This window comes from Penicillium arizonense (genome assembly GCF_001773325.1).
Source record: "Penicillium arizonense strain CBS 141311 chromosome Unknown PENARI_contig008, whole genome shotgun sequence".
Lineage (NCBI taxonomy): Eukaryota > Fungi > Ascomycota > Eurotiomycetes > Eurotiales > Aspergillaceae > Penicillium > Penicillium arizonense.
The window spans coordinates 97,767-120,204 of record NW_019173285.1 but is presented as its reverse complement, the minus strand read 5'-3'; the positions used below and the strand labels follow the sequence as shown (position 1 = coordinate 120,204).

At 50.1% G+C, this 22,438-nt stretch overlaps 12 protein-coding genes across 12 annotated transcripts; 9 read left to right on the top strand and 3 right to left on the bottom strand.

The window, feature by feature from the left end:
* Positions 1-427: 427 nt before the first annotated feature.
* On the bottom strand, positions 428-1,216 carry PENARI_c008G03333 (sugar O-acetyltransferase; the record flags this gene model as incomplete). Its single annotated transcript, XM_022631379.1, has 3 exons — positions 428-505; positions 594-990; positions 1,062-1,216. The coding sequence occupies 3 exons, from the start codon at positions 1,214-1,216 to the stop codon at positions 428-430; spliced, it is 630 nt and encodes a 209-aa protein (XP_022488546.1).
* A 287-nt stretch (positions 1,217-1,503) lies between these two features.
* On the top strand, positions 1,504-2,506 carry PENARI_c008G02643 (protein-S-isoprenylcysteine carboxyl O-methyltransferase; the record flags this gene model as incomplete). The annotated part of the gene is made up of 2 exons (XM_022631359.1): positions 1,504-2,353; positions 2,421-2,506. 2 exons carry the CDS (start codon positions 1,504-1,506, stop codon positions 2,504-2,506), a joined length of 936 nt encoding a protein of 311 aa, XP_022488818.1.
* Positions 2,507-2,667: 161 nt separating this feature from the next.
* pex8 (putative peroxisomal membrane protein Pex17) lies at positions 2,668-4,897 on the bottom strand (the record flags this gene model as incomplete). Its single annotated transcript, XM_022631610.1, has 4 exons — positions 2,668-3,207; positions 3,257-3,705; positions 3,758-4,755; positions 4,824-4,897. 4 exons carry the CDS (start codon positions 4,895-4,897, stop codon positions 2,668-2,670), a joined length of 2,061 nt encoding a protein of 686 aa, XP_022488666.1.
* Positions 4,898-5,181: 284 nt separating this feature from the next.
* PENARI_c008G10847 (uncharacterized protein) lies at positions 5,182-5,651 on the top strand (the record flags this gene model as incomplete). Its single annotated transcript, XM_022631634.1, has 2 exons — positions 5,182-5,471; positions 5,531-5,651. 2 exons carry the CDS (start codon positions 5,182-5,184, stop codon positions 5,649-5,651), a joined length of 411 nt encoding a protein of 136 aa, XP_022488492.1.
* A 271-nt stretch (positions 5,652-5,922) lies between these two features.
* PENARI_c008G11657 (WD40 repeat domain-containing protein) lies at positions 5,923-7,897 on the bottom strand (the record flags this gene model as incomplete). Its single annotated transcript, XM_022631668.1, has 4 exons — positions 5,923-7,323; positions 7,388-7,588; positions 7,642-7,757; positions 7,810-7,897. The coding sequence occupies 4 exons, from the start codon at positions 7,895-7,897 to the stop codon at positions 5,923-5,925; spliced, it is 1,806 nt and encodes a 601-aa protein (XP_022488500.1).
* A 361-nt stretch (positions 7,898-8,258) lies between these two features.
* Positions 8,259-9,900, top strand: PENARI_c008G00874 (putative diacylglycerol O-acyltransferase (DgaT); the record flags this gene model as incomplete). The annotated part of the gene is made up of 4 exons (XM_022631293.1): positions 8,259-8,481; positions 8,533-8,573; positions 8,625-9,621; positions 9,677-9,900. The coding sequence occupies 4 exons, from the start codon at positions 8,259-8,261 to the stop codon at positions 9,898-9,900; spliced, it is 1,485 nt and encodes a 494-aa protein (XP_022488698.1).
* Positions 9,901-10,421: 521 nt separating this feature from the next.
* Positions 10,422-11,057, top strand: PENARI_c008G04879 (MAPEG family protein; the record flags this gene model as incomplete). Its single annotated transcript, XM_022631437.1, has 3 exons — positions 10,422-10,453; positions 10,508-10,643; positions 10,770-11,057. 3 exons carry the CDS (start codon positions 10,422-10,424, stop codon positions 11,055-11,057), a joined length of 456 nt encoding a protein of 151 aa, XP_022488841.1.
* A 301-nt stretch (positions 11,058-11,358) lies between these two features.
* pyrG (orotidine-5'-phosphate decarboxylase pyrG) lies at positions 11,359-12,245 on the top strand (the record flags this gene model as incomplete). The annotated part of the gene is made up of 2 exons (XM_022631626.1): positions 11,359-11,515; positions 11,572-12,245. The coding sequence occupies 2 exons, from the start codon at positions 11,359-11,361 to the stop codon at positions 12,243-12,245; spliced, it is 831 nt and encodes a 276-aa protein (XP_022488827.1).
* Positions 12,246-13,222: 977 nt separating this feature from the next.
* PENARI_c008G04468 (allantoate permease family MFS transporter) lies at positions 13,223-15,122 on the top strand (the record flags this gene model as incomplete). The annotated part of the gene is made up of 6 exons (XM_022631420.1): positions 13,223-13,472; positions 13,578-13,673; positions 13,733-13,938; positions 13,984-14,403; positions 14,470-14,818; positions 14,938-15,122. The coding sequence occupies 6 exons, from the start codon at positions 13,223-13,225 to the stop codon at positions 15,120-15,122; spliced, it is 1,506 nt and encodes a 501-aa protein (XP_022488498.1).
* A 796-nt stretch (positions 15,123-15,918) lies between these two features.
* PENARI_c008G04729 (uncharacterized protein) lies at positions 15,919-17,127 on the top strand (the record flags this gene model as incomplete). The annotated part of the gene is made up of 1 exon (XM_022631429.1): positions 15,919-17,127. One exon carries the CDS (start codon positions 15,919-15,921, stop codon positions 17,125-17,127), a length of 1,209 nt encoding a protein of 402 aa, XP_022488846.1.
* A 1,134-nt stretch (positions 17,128-18,261) lies between these two features.
* PENARI_c008G10113 (uncharacterized protein) lies at positions 18,262-19,189 on the top strand (the record flags this gene model as incomplete). Its single annotated transcript, XM_022631612.1, has 2 exons — positions 18,262-18,278; positions 18,529-19,189. 2 exons carry the CDS (start codon positions 18,262-18,264, stop codon positions 19,187-19,189), a joined length of 678 nt encoding a protein of 225 aa, XP_022488522.1.
* A 1,674-nt stretch (positions 19,190-20,863) lies between these two features.
* On the top strand, positions 20,864-22,397 carry PENARI_c008G11915 (M20 family metallopeptidase; the record flags this gene model as incomplete). The annotated part of the gene is made up of 4 exons (XM_022631673.1): positions 20,864-21,007; positions 21,114-21,866; positions 21,917-22,073; positions 22,156-22,397. The coding sequence occupies 4 exons, from the start codon at positions 20,864-20,866 to the stop codon at positions 22,395-22,397; spliced, it is 1,296 nt and encodes a 431-aa protein (XP_022488801.1).
* Between the last annotated feature and the right edge of the window lie 41 nt (positions 22,398-22,438).

The following is a 22,438-nucleotide window of genomic DNA, read 5'->3' as shown; positions in this document are numbered from 1 at the left end:
CAGTGACGTTGCGCTGAGGAACGGGATCGGCAGGTTAACAAAGCAGCCTCCGCATCAGATTTGATTGCTGGGGCGTTTTTAAGTAAGAACCCTTGGAAGAATGTGTATCTTTATCTGAACTGTCAGGTTAATACTTTAGCTATAACTCGCTAGCTGCACTAGTTGGCGCTTATGTCTAATGTGCCTATGGACGGCGCTTAACGTTATACGTTATGTATCGGCTATGCTTGGCATGAACTGGTTCTTATAAGTTTACTACAATTGAATAGCTATCGTGCTACTTGCATTTTATCCTCTCTATATCTTATATCGGGCTAGCCTGCATATCATATATGTTACGCAGCTATTTCATTGATGTAAGCCTTTATAGATGCAAACAGATGCTCTAACTTATCCAATGCAAGATCCCATCTAGTAGAGTGAGCGATTATTCTGTCATTGTCGTTTCAATTCGACGGATGATCTTAGCTGGATTCCCAGCAGCGACATGGAAAGCAGGGACATCCTGTATAAGTCAGTATGATCTGATCCGTACATCTACCCATACATTGCTTTCTAGTCACTTCGGTATCAAAAGGTCTAAGAGTACATACCTTGGTCACCACACTTCCAGCTCCAATTGTTGCACCCTTGCCAATCGTAACTCCAGCAAGTACAATGACATTGCCCCCAAGCCAGCAGTCTTCCCCAATATGAATGGGCTTTCCAAACTCAGGACCCTCGGTTCCATTTCGTACAGCAGGATCAAGAGGATGAGTACCCGAGAATAAGTTAACATTAGGACCAAACATGGTACGAGCACCGATGGTAATAGGACAAGTATCAATGAAGACACAGTTAAAGTTGATAAACACTCCCTCGCCAAGCTTGATGTTGAACCCATAGTCTATCTTGACGGGCGCTTCAACCCAGGGCTCATTCCGAAATAGATCATCATCTGCGACAGGATCATCTAGTTTTGGCGGCAGAGGAGTCTTATCTTCAGTGATACTGTAGAATAAGTTAGTCGAATACAACCATAACATATTCCCAAAAGGGAACACACACACAACATCACTCACTCTCTCCACATTTCCACTAATCTCCGACGAGGCACTTCCTCCGAGTTATTAAACCGATTACAAGCCCATTTGCAGCGGGTCCGAGCTGCAATAAGATCTGGAGTAAAGGCGCGGTATAGCTCCCCGCGGAGCATCTTCTCTTTCTCAGTAGACATTATCCGGATCAAGTATCAAGGAGACATAAGCAGTCCACAGGTGTAGTACGAGCGGAGTTGACATTTATATCGGAGCTATGCCCGGACCATGTGGGGTGGATGTGTCATGGTCTTCGGGGGAACAATACAACCGCTAAGATTGTTCTCAAACAATGAACCTCCCACATAAATTGTCTTGAACCACCAGACATGCCAGCTCAATTCTCTGAACTCTGAGACATCCTTTCGAATCCCCGACTCCGTCTCACACAACTCCGCAATCCCACCTCCAATCGAACCTTCCAACAATGACAACAGCAAAAGCAACAGGCTCCGAGCCAACCTCAACCATGCCCCCAACCCAAAACTTCACACGCACGCACAGCGAACCAGGCTGGCACCCAAACCACACGCGCGCAACAAGCGCAACAAGCTCCTCCTCCGCATCCCTCTCCTCCGGCACCTCCACCTCCGACTACTCCGACACAAAGCCCGACGTCGACATCTCAAACTACCCAAACGGCAAAATGTCCCTGAGTGGAATCTCCCTGCGCGCAATGTTACTAGGAACAACCTTAGGCCTGACAAGCAGCCTCACTCTCCTCTTAGCCACAACACACCGCACACCACTGTGGCGCGTGCCCTTCTTCATCGCCGCGCTGAGTCTATTCCATTTCCTGGAGTTTTTCGTGACGGCGCGTTATAACACGCGCTACGCGACTGTTTCTTCGTTTTTGCTGTCTTCGAATGGGTGGGCGTATAACGTTGCGCATGGTTCGGCTGTTGTGGAGTGTCTAGTGTCGCACATTTTCTGGCCTGGGCAGTCAAGACTTGCGTGGATGCTTTCTGTTTCTGAGCCGTTCTTTGGTGGGGAGGTTTCGCTGCTGCTTGTTGGAGGGTTCGTGCTGCTGGTGATTGGGCAGGTTGTTAGGACGATTGCTATGGCGCAGGCCGGTGGGAATTTCAATCATCATGTGCAGAGTCGGCATCAGGAGGGTCATGTGCTTGTTAATTCGGGGCTTTATCGGTTCTTGAGGCATCCGAGTTACTTTGGGTTCTTTTGGTGGGGGCTTGGGACGCAGTTGGTTCTTGGGAATGTTGTTTGCTTTGTTGGGTATGCTCTCGTGCTGTGGAGGTTCTTTTCCAGCAGGATTAAGCGTGAGTATTCTGATTCCTATTTTGTTTGTGGGTTGACTGTTTTGCTGACTGGTTTCTATCTCTACAGGCGAGGAGGCTTACTTGATTTCTTTCTTCGGCGATGCGTACGTTCAGTACAGGAAGGATACCCCCGTAGGAATCCCAGGCATTTGATTACATGAAATCAAAGTACATATGTTTTGAGCGAATACAAAGGCCTTGTTTGAATATTTACGCAGCTGCGCTCGATTCACTAGATAGCTGGTATATGGTATAAGAAGTGATCTACCCGTAGGCATGCTGGCTCCATCTCCAGGCCGCGTACGTTGTCATCATTATAGCTTACTCTCGGGTGCAACACCACCGACTGCACCACTCATATAAGGTCCACTGTCATCTGAGTCACCGGCGGTCTCGGCTCCAAAGAGGACAAGCTCACGCCCACCCTCCGTGCTCCACCAAGTGACACAGCAGTGAGCACGGTCAACGTCCATCTCGCCGCCGGCGAGAGCTTCCCAGAACCGATCGATGCAAGTGTGGCGCATATTGCGGTCAGAAATTGCATTGATCAGTTGTGCCGCCAGGGGCAGCCACTCCTTAAGATCGTCGACTCGGAGGAATGAAAGAGAATCAAGAAGAGCCAAAGTGAGGACAGCTTGTTCAGAGAGAGGTGGGCTTTGACTCAAGTCGGGATTTGGTCCTTGGGCCGGGATGGGTGTGGAGGAAGCATTTAACGCGCGGTTATGAACCACTTCGAGCAGGACGGAAGGCAGGAGGGGTTGGCTATTCGCTAAAGGTGAGGGAGGTGCTGTGATTTGGATGACGGTTTTGAAAGCGAGACGGAATTGGCGTGCAGAAAGGTTGTTGGGGAAGACCTGTACGGAATTAGAAGCTGCTTCCATTCAACGAATGGGTGGGACTTACGGCAAATAAATTATCAATATAAAAGGGGAGGTGCTTGGCTGCTAGTTCCGAGTTATGGGGAATGGCGAAGACGACAAGCACCAGGCTGTGAGCAGCTTCGAAAATCTCCAGCAGAAGGTTGTTGGCACCGGCTGTGAGGTATGGGAATGCCGCCGATAGGAGTAGCTCTTCATTTGTCCCGGGAGATAGAACAAGAGGGAAATGCTCCGCAGCATTCAAGAAGAAAAGATCCAGACATCGTTCGACTGGATGAGCCGGGATCTGTCCAATCTCGCTGGGCTTTATACTTCGCAAGAAGTTCTCAGCAAGATCGGGGTATTGTGAAAGGATGTCGATGGCTGCCAGCAGTACAAAGGTCTGCTGCGATGAGGCATTCTGACCGATCCGAGAAGAGATGAAGTACATGTTGCGAAGGGTATGAAGAGCTTGCATCGACAGATACGGAGCACCTAAATGGAATATGAGTATTAAGCCAAGAGTAATGATTCGATAGTAGCTTACTACTGTTGGCAGCAAGAGCCGGATCATTGATGGTTCTTCCTAGGACGGCCCTGAGGGCGATAACCACCGAGTATAAGCAATTCCGCAACATTTGCCAAAGCGCAGGAAGTGTTTTTTCGCGCGATTCGGCATCGAGGAACTCAACTTCCTCTGCAACATCAATCTCGGACAACTTGTTTTGTCGCCATTGTACCATCAGGGTCCGAACAAAGTCGGCCAGTTGATCAACTGTACGGGCAACGATCCTTGGATCGCGCGCATTATCAATTGAATGTGCAATGAGACGTGACAGAGGACCTAAAGTCGAGACAAGCGGACGCGCAGCTATTGCAGTTACAATAGCAAATGTAGGGGAGTCTGCCGACCATCGAAACTGTTTTCCGGGAGCCTCGACGATATCTTGATCAATAGATCCCAAGAAATATCCACCCTCGAGACCCTCCGGGGACAAGTATGCCGATTGAAGCATGGCGGGAAGTAAGCGATCATAATCAATCTTGCTTCTCTCAAGATCCGATAAGAGCTCGAATGTGTAATTCAACACCATGGTGATACACTGCGCATCGATACCAGCCTCGGGACTCAGTTCCTCCAACGCTAGTTGTGCCGCAGTAGCGAGCGCAGACTCAAGTTTGATTCGAATATGCCGCGGCAGACCCTGACGATTCTGCCCCTCGAATCCCATCAGGATACCACCCAGCAGGAGTGTATGCCGCCATCGCGGGGACTTGTCATCAGCGCCCTCCGCAATGGCCTTCACCCAAGCATCGCACTCAATTTTGCGATTCCTTCCATATGGTATCCGCGGCTCATCGGTAGTATCATTCTGCAAGACAGCAATAGCAGCAGTATTGAAGACGCTAAGGATCTTGCGGCAAGCATGGAGGTCAACGGGCTGACTCCAGAGCGAGGGAGCGGTAAGAAGTTGAGAGGCGAGTAGAGTCAAATTCAAGGGATTCCCTAGCATAGACAGGAAGCTGGTAACTGTAGGAAGAAGACTGATGATATAATTAACATCACATTCACATTCACGCCCAAGTCCGTGGTCGGAGTAGATAACACTTACCCAGCAGCATCCTGGAAGCTAGAAGTCGCCTGCAGCGACCGCAGCAGCGTAGCCAGAGAGCGTTCCGTCGCCATTGAAACCCAACCAAAGAGAAAAGAAATCCAAATGCGCCCAGACAGAGGCTCACATCGCTCAGGGAGGTGAGATGATCAACCGCGGAGAACCCCAGACGCAGCCGAGGTCCGGGTCTGGCAAACAGTGCAAACAAGCATCGTCAGTGGACTTTCCTTTTCGCGACGCGGTTACTTTCTATACAGACACACCCGAGCTCATATATCTCACGGCTTTATTCATCTTTCTAGACGATGCTTCGATGATTGATATTCGCTGCAGCTGAACCTGCGCGGCCGCTTCGCCCATGGCTAATAATCGCGTTCCGATCAACTACGAAGTGCCGTCGTTTCCTTCGTTGTACGATTTCTTGCCGTCGCATCATCAGCAAGCTTACTATCTATACTACACGACGGATATTTGGCGCTTTACTTTATTCTGGACGCTTATTTTCTATGCGGCGACTCATCTGACTGTTGCTGGCTGTGCGATACTGACACATTGCCGTAATTGGAGTGTGATTTGGATTGTGCCTTTGGTATACAGCTTTATTGCGGGGCTACAAGGACTCTTCGCTGGGAGTATAGTTGGGCTTGTGTGAGTCTATCTTTTACATCTTCGGCCTGGGGGGTGGGCAGCTGACTTTGGAATGATAGCCTCGGTGCGGTGTATGAAGCGGGCAATTTCAGGATGTCGACTTGGCTGCCGATGATATGGGGCGGTGTCAATGTCATGGTCCTTGTTGTGACCAGTTTCCCGATGCAGGGTGGTCTTTAAGTCATTGAAGGCTACTCGAGGTCATGTTCCTTCAGCGTACTACATTACAACAAAACGTGGGCTACAACATGCAACGCACCTACGGACTCGCGATATTCTCAACACAACAATCCCATTGGCGAAGCTTGAACTTCGAAATACCCGGAAACCTATTATACAGCTGGGAAATGATATCTCAAATAGCGCCGTTACCCGCGTCAAAGTGGCCATGCTATAAGTCCTTTACGCCAAAGCAAACCGATCGTGCATTGCAAACAATAGCCGATCTCAACTACCTCCGATTTCCATCGGGCATGCCGCCGCCCTGCAGACCAGGCAGACCGCCGAATCCAGGGAAACCAGGGTTTTGTGCTATGGCCTGGAGATTGAGGTTGGGTGGCATAGGGAAACCCTGGAGCTGCTTCTGCAGTTGCACCAAATCCATCTGCGGCATTCCTTGAGGCATACCCGGTGGCATACCTTGCGGTGGAGGGAATGGCATTTGCTGGTTGGGTGTGTTCGACTGCGAAGGCGGTTGTTGAGTGGACATGATTGCGGCCAACCGACCAGGATCCATCCCACCCATGACGCCAGCCATTCCAGGTGGAGGAGGCTGAGCTCCGCCAATGCCAGGTAGCAGGCCTGGTCCGTCAGGTTGGCCGCCCGGCGCACTTTGAATGCCCGGTAGAGCGGGACCGCCAGGTCGTCGTTGGTCAACGAGACTATCAGCTTCGTCCTGCATCTCTTGCTCCTCTTCTTCGCGCATCTGTTTCCGACCGAACCCGCGGCTCCATGTGCCCTGGGCTTCTGCGGCCTCTTCACCGATATGGAATCGGTCTTTCATGTAACTAGTCTCACCGGGTCGAGTCCGAGACCAGAATCGAGTAAAGTTATCTTTAGATCCCGAGGCCAGAATATGGCCCAGAGGATGCCAGTCTAATGACCAAATCGTAGCCCCGTGAGCGTACTGAATCTTGTGTGCTGGGTAGATGACTTGGGCAGGTGTATTCGCGGGGTCTGGACTGTCGTAAGGTGCCACAGTGGGAATCACACCACTGGGCAGGTTGGGCTCATCGAGGAGGTAGTGATATAGCGATCCATCTTCAGCACCAGTCGAGATGAGGTTGCTATGAATCGGGTGCCATGTCAAGGAAGAAACCGGCTTCTCGTGGCCCCGTAGAATGCAAATATCGCGCATCATCCGCAAATCAAACACCCGCGCCGTCTGATCACGAGACGAAGTAGCAAGGAGATTGCTGTTCACCCGCGAGAACCGCGTAGATGTAACAGTGTTCTTGTGGCTGTGGAGTGTCGTCAGACAGCGAGCAGTACGCGGATCCCAGAACTTGACCTGGTGATCCTTAGACCCAGAAACAAGCAACCCCTTCGTCGGATGCCAGTCACAGGACTTGACATCCCAGTTATGTCCGGTAAGTGTCGTGTCCGCCGTTCGAGTCGTAAAGTCAAAGATCTTGAGGGTTGTATCGTCGGACGCTGAAAGGAACTTGGTATCGCTGGGTGCCCAGGCTAGGTCTCGAACAGCGTCGTGGTGCGCGTCATCGATCGTCTCAACGTTGTTGAAGTTAGGTCGCCAGTACTTGATATCGCCTCGTTGTCCGCCGGAAATCAGCCAATCCTGGCTATGAGCCCATGCCAGCGATGTCACGCCAGCCTGTATTTGATCGTAATGTGCCTAAACCGAGAAACGGGCATCGTTAGCAAGATCCCTCATCCACAGACACTCTGTAAATACGCACATCCATAACGGTCTCGAAGTTAAACGCCGTTCCATTCCATAGCATAAACTCGCCCGTATGGCCACCGGTCAACAGTCGCCTTCCCTCGGGGGTCCATCGCACCACGACAATGGGCTTCTTTGATTTTCCGATAGACTGGTGTAGGTGTCGTACGGGGATCGTATCGACGGCAGAAAATGGTCGCGCCATCGGGGGAAGAACCTTCACACGTCAGTCTCTTTGTCCGGAGCCAGTAGAATTCATGCGACACATACATCGACCGCGAAGCTAGCGCTCGGTCGCTCGGTCTCTAATCGATGGCTGCCCTTATAACGCGGTTGCCGTGTGCGCATCCATTGTACCATCGACGAGCCATAATCGGTGACGAGTCCTGTGGGTGTTAGTAGACTCAGGTATCTCCGAAAGAAGGGCATTGCACGTACGTGGCCGTCGCGGTCCGGCTGGACCTTCGAAATTCTTGTTAAACCTCCCGAATTGGCCGTCGCCTCCGTGCTCCTCATAGTAAGCCATAACTGACAAGCTTATGGAGAACGGTCGAGATGAAGCGGAAGTCAAAGTCAACAAGTGAAGCTATCAAAGAAAAAAGCGGAGGGAGCTCGGGATGGCAGTATCCGCTGATTGGTTATGCGCTATGATACCTGCACCCCCGCCATGTCTATTGACCGTTGGGATTTGGACTTTTGTCTTTCTAACTCTTCTTTCTTCTTTTTCTTCTCATTGTCATGGACAATTGTCATTGTGGTCTTGGGGTTAGCTTGTTCTGAGATACCATCCTGATCTTTCGGTTCGGTTTGCTCGGAGCTTAGCTTGGGCCCTTCGACTCTCCCCAACTCTGCCAACTTCCAACCGCCAAGGTTGCAAGGGTGTCAAAATGGCCTCTCTGACTGAAGCTATCACGACCGCTCGTGAAGAGTCGTCCAACTTCACTAATGGTATTGTCTCTGGAACCGAGTCTCCCCCGTCAAAACCCAAACGCAGTAAATACCGCCATGTAGCTGCGTATCACTCAAAGCTACAACATTCCAGCCTCAGTCGAGATGCAGAGACGACGCCCAGCTTTTTGGGTTTCAGAAACCTCATGGTGCTGGTCCTCGGTAGGATTGCCCTGGAGATACCGAGTATATGCAATAGCTGATCTCAAACAGTGGCGATGAACTTGCGACTGATTATTGAGAACTTCATGAAAGTGAGTGATTCGAATGGCTCAAAATTTTGATTCGGACTAATACCTCGTTAGTATGGAGTTCTTATCTGCATTAAATGCCATGACTATCGCAAACAAGATCTCATCCTCGGGTCTATACTGTACGCATCAGTACCATGCCACCTGCTCGTGGCATACATAATCGAGCTATCAGCCGCTACGGCGGCGAAAGAGACAGTGGGGCGCCAGAAGAAGACAGAGAAAGAGAAAGAACACGATCAGAAAGTGTTCCAGTCAACCTGGCCATACACGGCTTTCCTGCACACGCTGAATGCCACGCTGTGTCTCGCAGTGACCAGCTTCGTGGTGTACTTCTACATTCACCACCCAGGCATTGGCACACTCTGCCAGCTTCATGCGATCATCGTGTGGCTAAAGAATTGCTCTTATGCCTTCACAAACCGAGACCTCCGTCTCGCGCTGCTCAATCCCGCTGCAGACCCTGGTTTACCCGATATCTATTCCTCATGTCCATACCCGAGGAACATCACTATCAAGAACCTAGCATACTTCTGGCTTGCCCCGACACTCGTCTATCAGCCAGTCTACCCGCGCACTCCATCGATCAGGTGGTCCTTCGTCGCGAAACGCCTGGCGGAATTCGTCGGTCTGGCCATGTTCATCTGGCTTCTCTCCGCGCAGTACGCCGCGCCTGTCCTACGCAACTCAATTGACAAGATCGCTGTAATGGACATTGCCTCGATCCTGGAGCGAGTGATGAAACTATCTACCATTTCCCTAATCATTTGGCTTGCCGGATTCTTTGCATTATTCCAAGCTCTTCTGAACGCCCTGGCTGAAGTCATGCAATTTGGAGACCGTGAGTTCTACACCGACTGGTGGAACAGCTCTAGTTTGGGTGTATATTGGCGCTCGTGGAATCGGCCTGTCTACCTATTCATGAAGAGACATGTTTTCTCGCCGTTGGTTGGCCGTGGTTGGAGTCCTTTGGCGGCGAGTGGGATGGTTTTCACGTTGTCTGCTGTTCTGCATGAAATGCTTGTCGGCATTCCCACGCATAATTTCATTGGTATGTTCTTCGTGTCCTTGTTGACATTGACTGGCACGTATGCTAACCAAGTCAGGCGTTGCATTCTTTGGAATGATGTTCCAGCTGCCATTAATCGCCCTTACTGCGCCATTGGAGAAGGTGAAGGGGCCTCAGGGCAAGGTTATTGGAAATTGTATCTTCTGGGTTAGTTTCTGTCTTGTTGGTCAGCCACTTGGGGCGCTGTTGTACTTCTTCGCCTGGCAAGCCAAGTACGGAAGTGTGAGCCGCATGCGCCCTGACATGCCAACAGTAGTTTGAGGTTTTTGGTTTTTCCCATATTTGATCATTTTGCTGCCTCGGATATATGTTGAGATATTTGAGATATCAAGCCTTGTCTGGTTGTAGCTCGTCTGGTTGTAGCTCGTTCTGGAATTGATCTTAGTACAACTGGAATGTGATCATACATATTTACCGCTGCTTCTTTGTGCGCCCTCGTAAAACGATGAATATATACCTCTCACTTTCCGGGAGTTAGATCATTGTTCCTTTGAAACCCAAGAGTTGGTGTGAAGGTATTCTCCTGAATATAGACAAGTATATACATCTCGAAATGCCACTCATCATAATGACATACCTTCACGGTATAAAAACGTCACATCTCACCCCTTGATTTATAAATCCTACAAATCCATCCTAAATAGAAACGTGTCATAAACGGGGACGAAGACGGCCGAATTGACACCCCGACGGAGTTGAGCCCCTTAACCCCGATCCTCGCATATAAAGCCAGGTTGCTAGCACATCACAACGCCATCAACTGACATCACTTCTCTCCAATCATGGTCGCAATCATTGTTCCTGGCAACTACGGGTATGCTTTATCTACAATCATCCCAACCTCCAATTTATATACTAACGCGTCCAGTGCCGTCATCGCCGTCGCCCTCGGTGCCATCCCTGTCTTGGGCTTCGTCCATGGAATTATCACTGGCAAGCAGCGCAAGGGAGCTAAGGTGCCTTACCCGCACAGCTACGCCACCATTGAGCAGTGCAAGGAGAATGTGCGTATACCATTTACCCCATTAGAAAAGACTTAGACCTCAGCCTCCCTTCTGTCCATTCATTCCCTACATGCCCAGTATCCAGACCCCAATGGTCCCCAGATGAACTATACTAACAATCCTCAGCCCCTAGCCGAGAAATTCAACTGCGCCCAGCGCGCCCACGCCAACTTCCTCGAGAATGCCCCCCAGACAATGTTCTTCACTATGGTCGCAGGCCTGAAGTACCCCGAACTGGCCGCCGGCCTGGGTGCCCTGTGGGTTGTGTTCCGTGCTCTCTTCCTCCACGGCTATGTGTATGGTGGCAAGGCGCAGGGTATGGGCCGTCTGCGTGGTAGTCTCTTCTGGCTGGTGCAGGGTGCGCTGTGGGGATTGAGTGTTTTCGGTGTTGGACGGGATTTGCTTGACTTCTAAGCGTCCTTGACAGTAATCATTGGACTTGATGTATTTATATGAATGTTAAGTGAATGTCAAGTGAATGTAAGATGAACATGAACATGAACATTGGATACAGCCTCCGTGGGGATGTGGCGGCTCCACTGGCAGAAAAAGTTCCCCGGTTGACTTGGACTTGCTTCATTCTTCTCTTCTCTCTTGAACTCGGATCAATTGTATTCTAAAACGGGACTCGTCTATCTACCTAGACAGCAATCTCATTTCCTACTCTCAATCCCTCAATCTATACCCACCGCTTCTTGACCCCGCCAACCCCGCCATGTCGTCCAAGTCGCAATTGACCTATGGCGCCCGCGCCAGCTCGCACCCCAACCCCCTCGCTCGCAAGCTCTTCCAAGTTGCCGAAGAGAAGAAGAGCAATGTGACCGTCTCAGCCGACGTAACCACGACAAAAGAGCTCCTCGACCTAGCCGATCGTACGTAACCGCAATCCAACCCAGCAACCAACCCACCCACCACTAACACAACCAAGGCCTGGGCCCCTACATCGCAGTGATAAAAACCCACATCGACATCCTCTCAGACTTCAGCCAAGCAACAATCGACGGCCTAAACGCCCTAGCAGCCAAGCACAACTTCCTAATCTTCGAAGACCGCAAATTCATCGACATCGGTAACACCGTTCAAAAACAATACCACAATGGCACCCTCCGCATCTCAGAATGGGCCCACATAATCAACTGCTCCATCCTGCCGGGTGAAGGCATCGTCGAAGCCCTCGCGCAAACCGCCCAAGCAACCGACTTCCCCCACGGCAGTGAGCGCGGCCTCCTCATCCTCGCCGAGATGACCTCCAAGGGCTCCCTCGCCACAGGCGCCTACACCTCCGCCTCGGTCGACATCGCCCGCAAGTATCCCAGCTTCGTGCTGGGCTTTGTGTCAACCCGCTCGCTGGGCGAGGTCGAGGCTGAGGTTGCCCCCGTCGATGGTGAGGACTTTGTCGTCTTTACTACTGGTGTCAACCTCTCTTCTAAGGGTGATAAGCTGGGTCAACAGTATCAGACGCCTCAGTCTGCTATTGGTCGTGGTGCTGACTTTATTATTTCTGGGAGGGGTATCTATGCGGCTGCTGATCCTGTTGAGGCGGCTCGTCAGTACCAGCAGCAGGGTTGGGAGGCGTATCTTGCCCGTGTTGGGAAGCAGTAGATGCATATACATATCATATTCATATACATGTAGGTGATTCTTATGCATAATGAAAATTCTATTTTGATTGCGTGCTGTGGAAAGTATCTTTTCTTTTGCTCTGTTCTTCTGCTCTGTTCTTTGCCACTTTGGCGCTTACACTTACATCATGGGTGCATGGTCCACGAGTCTTTCATGTAAGGGAGTGCCACATGTGAGCAAGTAAGGAGCTGAGCTTTGGATCGGCAATTTCCCGCGCGTGGTGGAAGGTATGTTTCAGATCGAACATCAAACTCGGAGCTCGAACCTCGCAGCCAAGATGCGATGAATCATGCCATGATAAGTTATTCAAAGTAAAGCATAGATAAGCATATTCCAAGACCGTTACCGTGCCAAGTAGCTAACTACTGTAAGTGACTTAAGTAGTATCCCGAGCTCGGCTAACGCCCAGGTAGAGATAAGAGTTAAGGCTCCGGAAGCCACGGGGCAGCCACCCGTGGTTGGAAGTATGAACACCCGCAAGCGGTCGAAATCTAGGGACCTCCATTGACGTATTAACTTCTACCAGCATGTGCAGCACATCCCAGATTCCACACCGACATGGAATATCCGTCCAGCTCTCGAGCTGGGAGTTACAGGGTAGTTCCCGGGAAACTGCCGATCCTCCCACCCCCTCTCAACATGGCCCAATGAGAACATCCACAACTAACCCCAGATATTCTTATCGACTCCACCGAGGTCATTGATAGGAAGCATAAAGATAACAAGTTCCAATGCGCATCCCTGACTGCGGAGTTCTCACCGTTTTTTACCTTATTTAGATAGCTCCCCGCTCTTTTCTCTTCTTCGTTTCTACATAGCATTGAGATTGAGATTGATATTGAGATTCAGACACCTACAGTAGCTGGAACTGACCAGGTTCTGTTCCATCTCTTGACCTGGACTTGACCTCCCCCACCCTCCATTTATCCATCTCTCGTCTGTAATCAACCGTCAAAATGTCCGAAGAAAAATCAATCGGCATATCCTCGGGCGTGGACCCAGCCCTCGACATTGAACGAAGCAAACGTGTCGACCCAACTATGGAGAAACACTCTCACGACGCCGACGAGGCCATGAAAGTCTTTGATGAGATGCAAGGCGAAGCCATCGAACTGGATGAATCGACGAACCGGCGCTTATTGAAGATTATCGATTGGCATATGATGCCCATCATGTGTTGTATCTACGGCATGAATTATTTGGATAGTATGCTTCCCCCGCTTCTCCACCTCCATCTCGGCTTGATCTGCATCTCCACGCGCGACGTCCAATGATATTCGGATTGATGCTAATGCTCCTTGCTCTTTATAGAAACGACTCTATCTTATGCGAGTGTCATGGGCATTAAGGATGATCTTGATCTTCATGGGGATCAGTATCAGTGGTTGGGGAGTTTGTTTTACTTTGGTTTGTTTTCCTTACTTGATCTCGCTCTTGCTTGCTTGTGTTCTGACCGTTTGTGATAGGATACCTCGCGTGGGAATATCCGACCAACCGTCTTCTTCAGCGTCTTCCTCTCGGCAAATATTCCGCTGCTTGTATTTTGATCTGGGGGTTAATTCTTTGCTGTTTTGCTGCTGTTAAGAACTACTCTGGTGCTATTGCGATTCGGTTTATGCTTGGTGTTTTTGAGGCTGCTGTTACGCCTGGTTTTGCTTTGTTGACTTCTCAGGTATGGATATCCCCTCCACTCCCCAACCTCTACTAACACCCTCAGTGGTACACAAAACAAGAACAAGGAAGCCGCGTCAACATCTGGTTCTCCTTCAACGGCGTCGGCCAAATTCTCGGCGGAGTAGTCGCCTACGGCATCGCCGTCGGAGCCGAAAAGCACGGCTCAGCAATCGACCCCTGGAAAATCGTCTTCCTAGTAACAGGTCTACTGACCATCGTACTGGGCTTCGTCTTCCTATGGATTATCCCGGATAACCAGCTCAACGCGCGCTGGCTAAAGAAGGAAGATCGCATTCTGGCCGTTGCCCGCGTGAGGGTTAACCAGCAGGGTATTGGCAACAAGCATTTCAAAATGTATCAGGTCAAGGAGGCATTGCTTGATCCTATGACTTGGGCTTTCTTCTTCTATGCGCTTATTGCTGATATTCCTAATGGTGGCATTACTAATTTCTTTAGTCAGTTGGTAAGTTAACACAGCTATCTATGATCTATGGTCTATGACCGTGAATATAATACTGACACCGTCTAGATCAAAAGCTTCGGATACGACGAGAAACAAAGTCTGATCCTGGGTGTTCCTGGCGGCGCTGTGGAAATCGTCGCTCTACTTCTCAACGGCTGGGTCGGTCATATCACCGGCCAACGTATCCTCGCCAGTTTGGGTGGCCTTGTCGCCTCGATCGTGGGCATGTTGCTTATCGTCGCGCTACCCCTGTCCAACGATGTCGGTCGCTTAATCGGCTACTATCTCACCCAAGCTAGCCCGACACCCTTTGTGGCCTTGTTGTCACTCATCTCTTCCAACGTGGCAGGATACACGAAGAAGACGACCGTCGCAGCTTTATACCTTATTGGATATTGTGCAGGAAATATCATTGGTGAGTGGATCTCGGAAAAACAATACCACACCGACACAAAGTGTCAAAATTGGAGTGGATTGTGCATTGTGGATTGTGGGTTGTGGATTGCGCTGACCTCCGTACTTGTATACTTATAGGTCCGCAGACATTCCGTCCTAAGGACGGACCCCGCTACGTCCCCGCTGAAATCACCATCATTGTTTGCTGGGGTGTGTGTCTGTTCCTGCTGGTCGGGGTTTGGCTTTGGTATCGTCGTGAGAACAAGCGCAAGACGCTGTTCACTGCCCGACCGGAGTATGTGAGACTGGAGAATCAAGAGTGAGTGTTTTCTTTAACTTTGCGATATCGGCGCGTGTTTCCTAACGTCCTGCAGGTGGCTTGATTTGACAGACCGGGAGAACCCCGAGTTCCTGTATTCGCTGTAGTCCCGCATGTTCCTTACAGTAAGTTAGGTATTTGAGTTAACTAGTTAGTTCATTATTTGCTGGTCAAATGAAAGTTATTGGATTTGTTCCACGTGCGACAGTATGACGGTGTGTAGATCCCGTAGAGTTTTCCCAACTAAATGTGTTAGGGTCTGCTAGGGTCTCTGCAAACAAGATTTAGTGTCTTGACAGCCTACTGTGAGACATGATCGTCCAAACTGACTTTATATTTGCAAGTGACAAATTATTTAGTGAGGGGTTCGTTGGAGGATTTCAGTGCTTACATTTGGACATATACAGCCTTCCACTGTGTTCTAGATTGCCTAATATATTATTATAGTAGTGTAAGACACTCAGTAGACTAATTCTAGCCCAATAGACAATAGTCAAACCCCTGCATCCACTGCAGGGGAAGGGCCGATCATGGCCAGACAACTTAGACGCCGAACCCCCCACTAAGAAGAGAAGCGGTGTGCACAATATGAAATACACTTCTTTCTGCTCTTTTTACTCTTTCTATTCTTTGATCAGATTTCTTTCTTTCTTTTTCCCTTCCCTATTCCTCCAAGATGGAGTGCACCCCTCCTTTAAATACTCAACCCTAATCTTATCATACCCCTGCAGCCCTGCAGGTGAGACCAACACGGGAACCAACGTACCTGTGACCCGTGCTCGGTCTATAGACATTCCCATATGGCTTCCGTCACATGCCTCCCTGTCCACATGAAGCCTCGTCTAGACATCAAGTCCTGCCAGCCCATCATTACTGAGATTACACAATGTGTCGAGTTCACTGAATCCACTACATCGCCATCTGAGATGTCTCCTAGAGTGAAACGGATCGACCCGCCAGGTACAGATACAGCTACAACAGCTAGAGGTACAGGCCCAGACACGGGTGCCAAGTCGCCAACCTCGCCAATACAAACAAAGCGTAGCCGGCGGGAAACAACATCACGGCCAGCATCCGCTACAAACTCAAGCAGTCACAGTCGAGGCCACAGCCAGAGCCACTCGCGCTCTGCCTCACGCAGCACGGTGCGATCAAGCCCAAACAGTCGACGCAGCTCTTTACACTCAGCACGGCGAACTGTCCCAAACCCAGCCATCGTACCAGTCCCAACGGCTCGGACTTCACCACAGGAACGGCGAGAGTCCCTGATAGCTCTACATCGAGAATCATGTCGACTATTCCAAGACGAGGCCTCAACCTCGAAAGACCCCTCGGCAGAAGAACATATACATACACGACCACGCCAACCATCCCTACATCGAAGAGCATCGTCGACAACCTATCCGCGCCGGGATTCGCGCGCATCAGAAGGAAAGGGAAACTCAGCGCCATCCTCCCCGATCGCGCCTTCTGCTTCCTTCGCCAGCTTCCGTTTTGAGCCTGAGGCTGCGCCGCCGTTCCTCGCTTCTAGGGATCGATCCTACACTATGCCTAGCCATAGTAACGCTAGCCCAGCGAAACACCATCACAGTCCATCGACTTCATCTATTCACGTCCCGGCGACGGTGATGGAGTGGACTTCTCCCTCGACTCGCCGGCGCGAGTACGAGAAGATCGATCGGGCGAGTAGTGGTATGCGCGGTCTTTGGCGTCGTGTTGCACCGCGTTGTTTACAGACTCGCGAGTCGAGGACTTTATTCTTTGAAGAAGGGAAGCACGAGCGGGAGGGCAGCGTGCGACGGTTCCGCATGGATATTCCTGAAGATGAGGAAACGGGGAAAGAACCTGTTTCCCCGACTGGGAAGTCGCAGGTGCAGCTTTTGGATTTTCTGAGCAAGCATACAAGCTCAGATTCCCGCTCGCGGTCGAATTATACTCCCTCACCTGATGGCTCACGACGACGCTGGGCGTGTCTCCGCTCTAAGACTTCTCCTCTGCCTAACGCCTAGACCCCGTACCCTACCCTACCCTCCTTCCCCGTTTCCGTTTGAGATTGAGATCGGGGCTTCTTATCATTATCATCATCATCCATTCGATATTTTATTGATACATCCATACAGAACATGCGAGCCAGCACCGGTGCTGCTTGCTTCAATACCCCTACTGCGTTTGCCCCTCCCTATGATACCATGATTCCAGAGTGATGATTCAATATTGCATTGCATTGCACAGCATCAGAATATTCTCCCCCTGCATCGAGTGGCCCAGTGGTCGTCTCTTTTTTGTTCTCTCTTTGGTTTTGGTAACTAGTATGGCCTTTGTCTCATATCCTTACCTCTAATTTTTCTAGTTTCTTTTTCTTTTTCTTTTTCTTTTTCTTTTGCATTTGTGTTTGCATTTGCTCCGCTCGTTGAAGACTAGATACCCCGATCTTTATTGAAATGCTGTATATAGCTTGATACGGTAAATATGTTATAGCTTGTTGATATTTGTGGCTAATCAACTGATCTTCATATTTAAAACACTTGACAGTAGTCGACGGGAATTACATATAGAATATAGTGACCTGTGAAGATGACGCCGAAAATGACAGCTTCTGGCGCTAGAAACCGCCCGCTTTTCCACCGTAACTTTCCAGCGGCAAGCCGCCGCCCGACCGCCCCATCACCCTGGACCACCATTATTCTGCCATGTTGGCGTTGGGCCTCAGCAAGATCGATTGGGAGCCATAACCCCACCGAGAAACTGACGGGCAGAAAGCAGCCTGGGGCCAAAGTTTGGGTCGGGTCACGGGACTCGAGCTCTTTCTTTCCCAACCTTGTATCCTTAGTTTTTCTCTCCTCCGTGCATCTCACGGAGCTTAATCTCATCAGTTTATGGTCCCCATTCATCTCTTCTGTTCGTTGCAGCATCAGTAAACCCTCCAGCTGTAGTTGTGGAGTGGGTGGAGTCACGTGAGATCCACCACTCTCGGGCTCTCAGGGCGTCGGATCTCTCCCGCCAGAAACTGCACCGGGTACGGGTCGGCTAACACCCCGGGGCCACCTACCTACGGGTATCAGCGAGGTCCCCGCCTTGCAGCCTCCGTAGCCGCGAATGTCAACCTCACTATCACGGGGCTTAAAGAAAATTCCTAGTTTCCCATGACTGACCCAACAAGGTAAGTCCTTCGATATGGCATATAAGATATTCTTTAGTCACGGTCTCATTCTCAAAGGGCTGCCTCGGCATGTTTGCGATGTAGGAGACAGAAACTCAAATGTGCAGGTCCCAGTAAAAGACCCTGCCAACGATGTCGGGCAAATAATGCGGAATGTATCTTTGTTTCCCCGAGAGCTGCGCAAAGGAGATCAGGGTCCCCGTACGTCTCTTTTTCCTTGTCGTGGCACAGAGTGCTGATCGTATGCCAGCACCAGAACAGACCTTTTGGAGCAGCGATTAGATTCTCTGGAGCAAGAGCTTCGGTCGGAGATTCAGGAGCTGCGGGCCTCAATTGTGAGAAGTCCGGAGAGCAACCGAATCCGCCTACTCGCACAATCCTCCTCGCCAGCCCCACTGGTGGGCTTCTCGCAACAGGAAGCTATACCTTCGACATCATGTGACGAGACGTTTGATATCACCCCGAACAACATCCCTGTGGAAACTGAGTGGAGCGAGTTATATGCATTCTTCGTCGCAAATTGCCGTGATTTGATCGCTGTCGTAGATGATCAACTATGTTCAACTGAGGAGACCGTGAAGCACAACCCCTTAATGTCGGCCGTGATAAGCGCCATCGCATCAAAGGCTATCAAGCCTGAAAGACATCATTATTATGCTTCGCGAGCCGATCAACTGATAAAGGGCACTTTCCAAGGACCATTACCTGATATATTAAGCGTGAACGCGATGATGATATTCGCGGCTTGGGCAGGCAGAACACGACTTTATGGGTACATCGCCTCAATATGCGCCGAGCTTCAACTACACGAGGATGCTATGATCTTGAGCGACCCATCTACTACTCACACACCTGAGCTTGTTGCGCGTGCCAGGTGCTGGCTCACACTATGCTGCTTAGACTTACAGTAAGCTAGATCGAGTCCATGCTCTCCAGAGCAGCTCACATCTAACCCTTCGCAGAACCAATCTCAGCAGACCTTTCTTGTTTAACGAAATGAGAGACTGCCTGTGTCATTCTACGAGCCTCCTCACGTCTCCATTTCGTCGCCCTGTAGATGATCGGATTTGTACGTACATCGAGGGCTTCAGAATAACAGGTAAACACTATACATCTAATCCTGCAGGATTAACTTATGCTAATATTTTAATAACTAGCCGATCTTACAGCAAAATTGAAGAATTCTCAATTAAAATCCCGACCCTTGTTGCCTGAGGTTGCCGGACTTCTCACATTCGCTGACCAAGATGTCGAAAAATGGTTTCACGCTGCGAACAACAGACTTCATCCGCTTTACCAGACATTCTCGGATAGACAAGATCGAAACCGGCTTCTTCTACCATTCTGTTTCATGAAACTGTGAGTGATATAGATCAATAAAAACCTTCGGACTGACATGGGCTAATATCCTTTCCCACAACCGAAGATACATTAACGGCTTAGTACTCCAAGGATTAGAATCACCCCATGATTTGGACTCCGACCCAGCTCGGATAGAGTATATACAAAGGGCCTTCGAGACCGCCTGTCTTATAATTCGGTCTCAATTTGACTCGACACGCCTTAGGAAGTCCTTCAAATTCGCGATGGTAAGCGTTACAGAAAGCAAGTTAGCAGCATTCCCTTGTCCAGCTCTGATTGCATCTCATAGGACTACATTGCGATACCGACCAATTCTGCTATCAGTTTCATTTTGAAGATCTTGCCTCTAGCTCATATGCATGTTGACTGCAAAAAGGCTCTCATTAGGTTGCGGCAGACTGCCGAGATCTTTGCGGAAGCAGGTGCCTTAGAAACTGCCAGTGAGATCCTGCGGAATGTTGACAGGATGGCATTCCTACCGCAACCACATGGAAATTCAAGAGTATCTGACAACTCAGTGGGTGAGATCTCACAGAATGCGCTGTTCGATATTCCAGGTCTCCTTGCCGAGATGGTAAGATGGCCCCATAAACCAATTACATCTGGGCAATTTTGATAGCAATGGGGCTGACAACGTCGACAGACATGGGATAATGAGTTTCCTGCTATGGGAACGTTCTCTTCTGCTTGAAAAGCCCGAGGTGCTCAGAAACAACTTCTGTAGAACAACATCCAGGGGAAAATTCGCTGAACGCTGGATATCTTGTGGATGCTGCGTCAATCGTACTTCAGTCAAATTCATGGAACATTGTTTAGCATGTACCTAGCGGCAGTCACATACTGAATATCATTCATTCGGGTGAAGCAATCCCCGGCAAAGCCATGGCTATAGCTGCCTAATCACCCCACCAAAGAAGGCACTAAAGAAATATCTCCAATTGAATAATGATTGCTCGCTATTGAGATCGTTATCTGGCGGACCGATCTTCGAGGTTCGGATTCGGCCGGGCCGAAGCCGAGGCCGATTTCGAGTCTGGTTCGAAGGCCACCAATCGCATCCTGCTGAGAAGGGGAGATCAGTACGTGTGATAAATGTGTTTCAGTCTGAAGATTGTAAAATTATTAGTTAGCCACCGGAGCAATTGGTTACTTGATCTTGCATGGTTTATGGATGCCAGCTTTGAATTTCTCTTCACATACTTCTCATACTTCCTAATTCCAACATGACATTTCAAACGACCGAGAGGAACGAGGACAATAGCATGGGCAAGCACCACATGGTACCCTCCGTTGTCAACGATGAGATCAAGAATATTCAACAAATCATCGACTCTCAAGCCGAAAGACTATGGGAGATCAACCAAAAGGTACCACCAAAATGCAAAATTTCCTGCGGTCAGCACGAAAGAGCGACGTTTGAAATGCAAGACGCGAAAGGATGGGATGTGAAAGTTGTTGATTATTTTCCTGCAGATTCATAGCAACCCGGAATTGGGCTTCAAGGAGTATTTGGCCCACGACAACATCACCAGCATGCTTGAGGAACTTGGCTTCCAGGTTACTCGTCACGCATTTAAGCTGGAGACTGCCTTCGTTGCCGAATATGGAAATAGTGGCAGGGTCGTGGCTTTCAACGCCGAATATGACGCTCTCCCGGGAATTGGACACGCCTGTGGCCACAATCTCATCGCGATGATGTCTATTGGCGCCTTCTTGGGAGTGGCGGAAATGATCAAGCGAAAAGAGATCTCCGGTCGGGTTCGCCTCGTAGGCACACCTGCAGAGGAGGGTCTCGGAGGCAAGATCCCTATCGTTGCTGCCGGGGCCTACGCTGACGTCGATGCCTGCATGATGGTTCACCCTGGGCCATTCACGGAGTGTGTCGGCTTCGAGGGCGATGCATACATGCCTACCACGGCGAGCATCAAATTCAGTGTTGGGTTCACAGGCAAGACAGCTCATGCTGCCATGGCACCGTGGGAAGGTACGAACGCACTTGATGCCGCCGTGCTGGCATACAACGGTATCGGACTTCTCCGTCAGCAGATGCACCCATCTAACCGAGTGCACTGTGTCATCTCCGACGGCGGAGATCGCCCAAACGTTATTCCAGGCTTGGCTGCCATTGACTGCTATGTGCGATCTCCCTCATTGAAGATGGCGCAAGTGCTCCAAGAGCGGGTGGAAAACTGCTTCAAAGGTGCTGCCCTGCAGACCGGTTGTGATGTAAGTATCCAACTGTAAGTGACCGCCTGACTATTCTGTGTGATGAACAGATTGTTCCTGAGCTTACCTTGCAAAGGAACAACACGTACGCTGATCTTCGACCAAACAAGGCTTTGGCTCGAGGCTACGCGGATGCGATGACCAAAATGGGCTGCCTGGTGAAGTGCGACTTAAATTCAACGGGCGTGGCAGGCTCGACAGATCAGGGTCAGTTAATTTGCCGCATTCCGTCTTGAATGAGTGTTTGGAACTAGATGCAAGTTTCCCAGTGACTGACTGTAGGTCTTAGGCAATGTCACATACGCATGTCCCGGTATTCAGGCATATGTCGGTGTCCCTGCTGGACCGGGATCGAATAATCACACTGTCGGCTTTACTGCGGTAGCGGGGCAGAAGGAGTCGCACAATCTGTGTCTTCATGCGGCCAAGGGCATGGCTGTCACTGCTTGGAACGTTTTAACCAATGATGACCTTGCAGCACAGATCAAAAGCGACTTCGAGGAAGACAGAATAAAGCGTGACTCAATTTGAACGCGGACGGCCAGGACCCGGGTTTTTTACTGGCTCCGCTG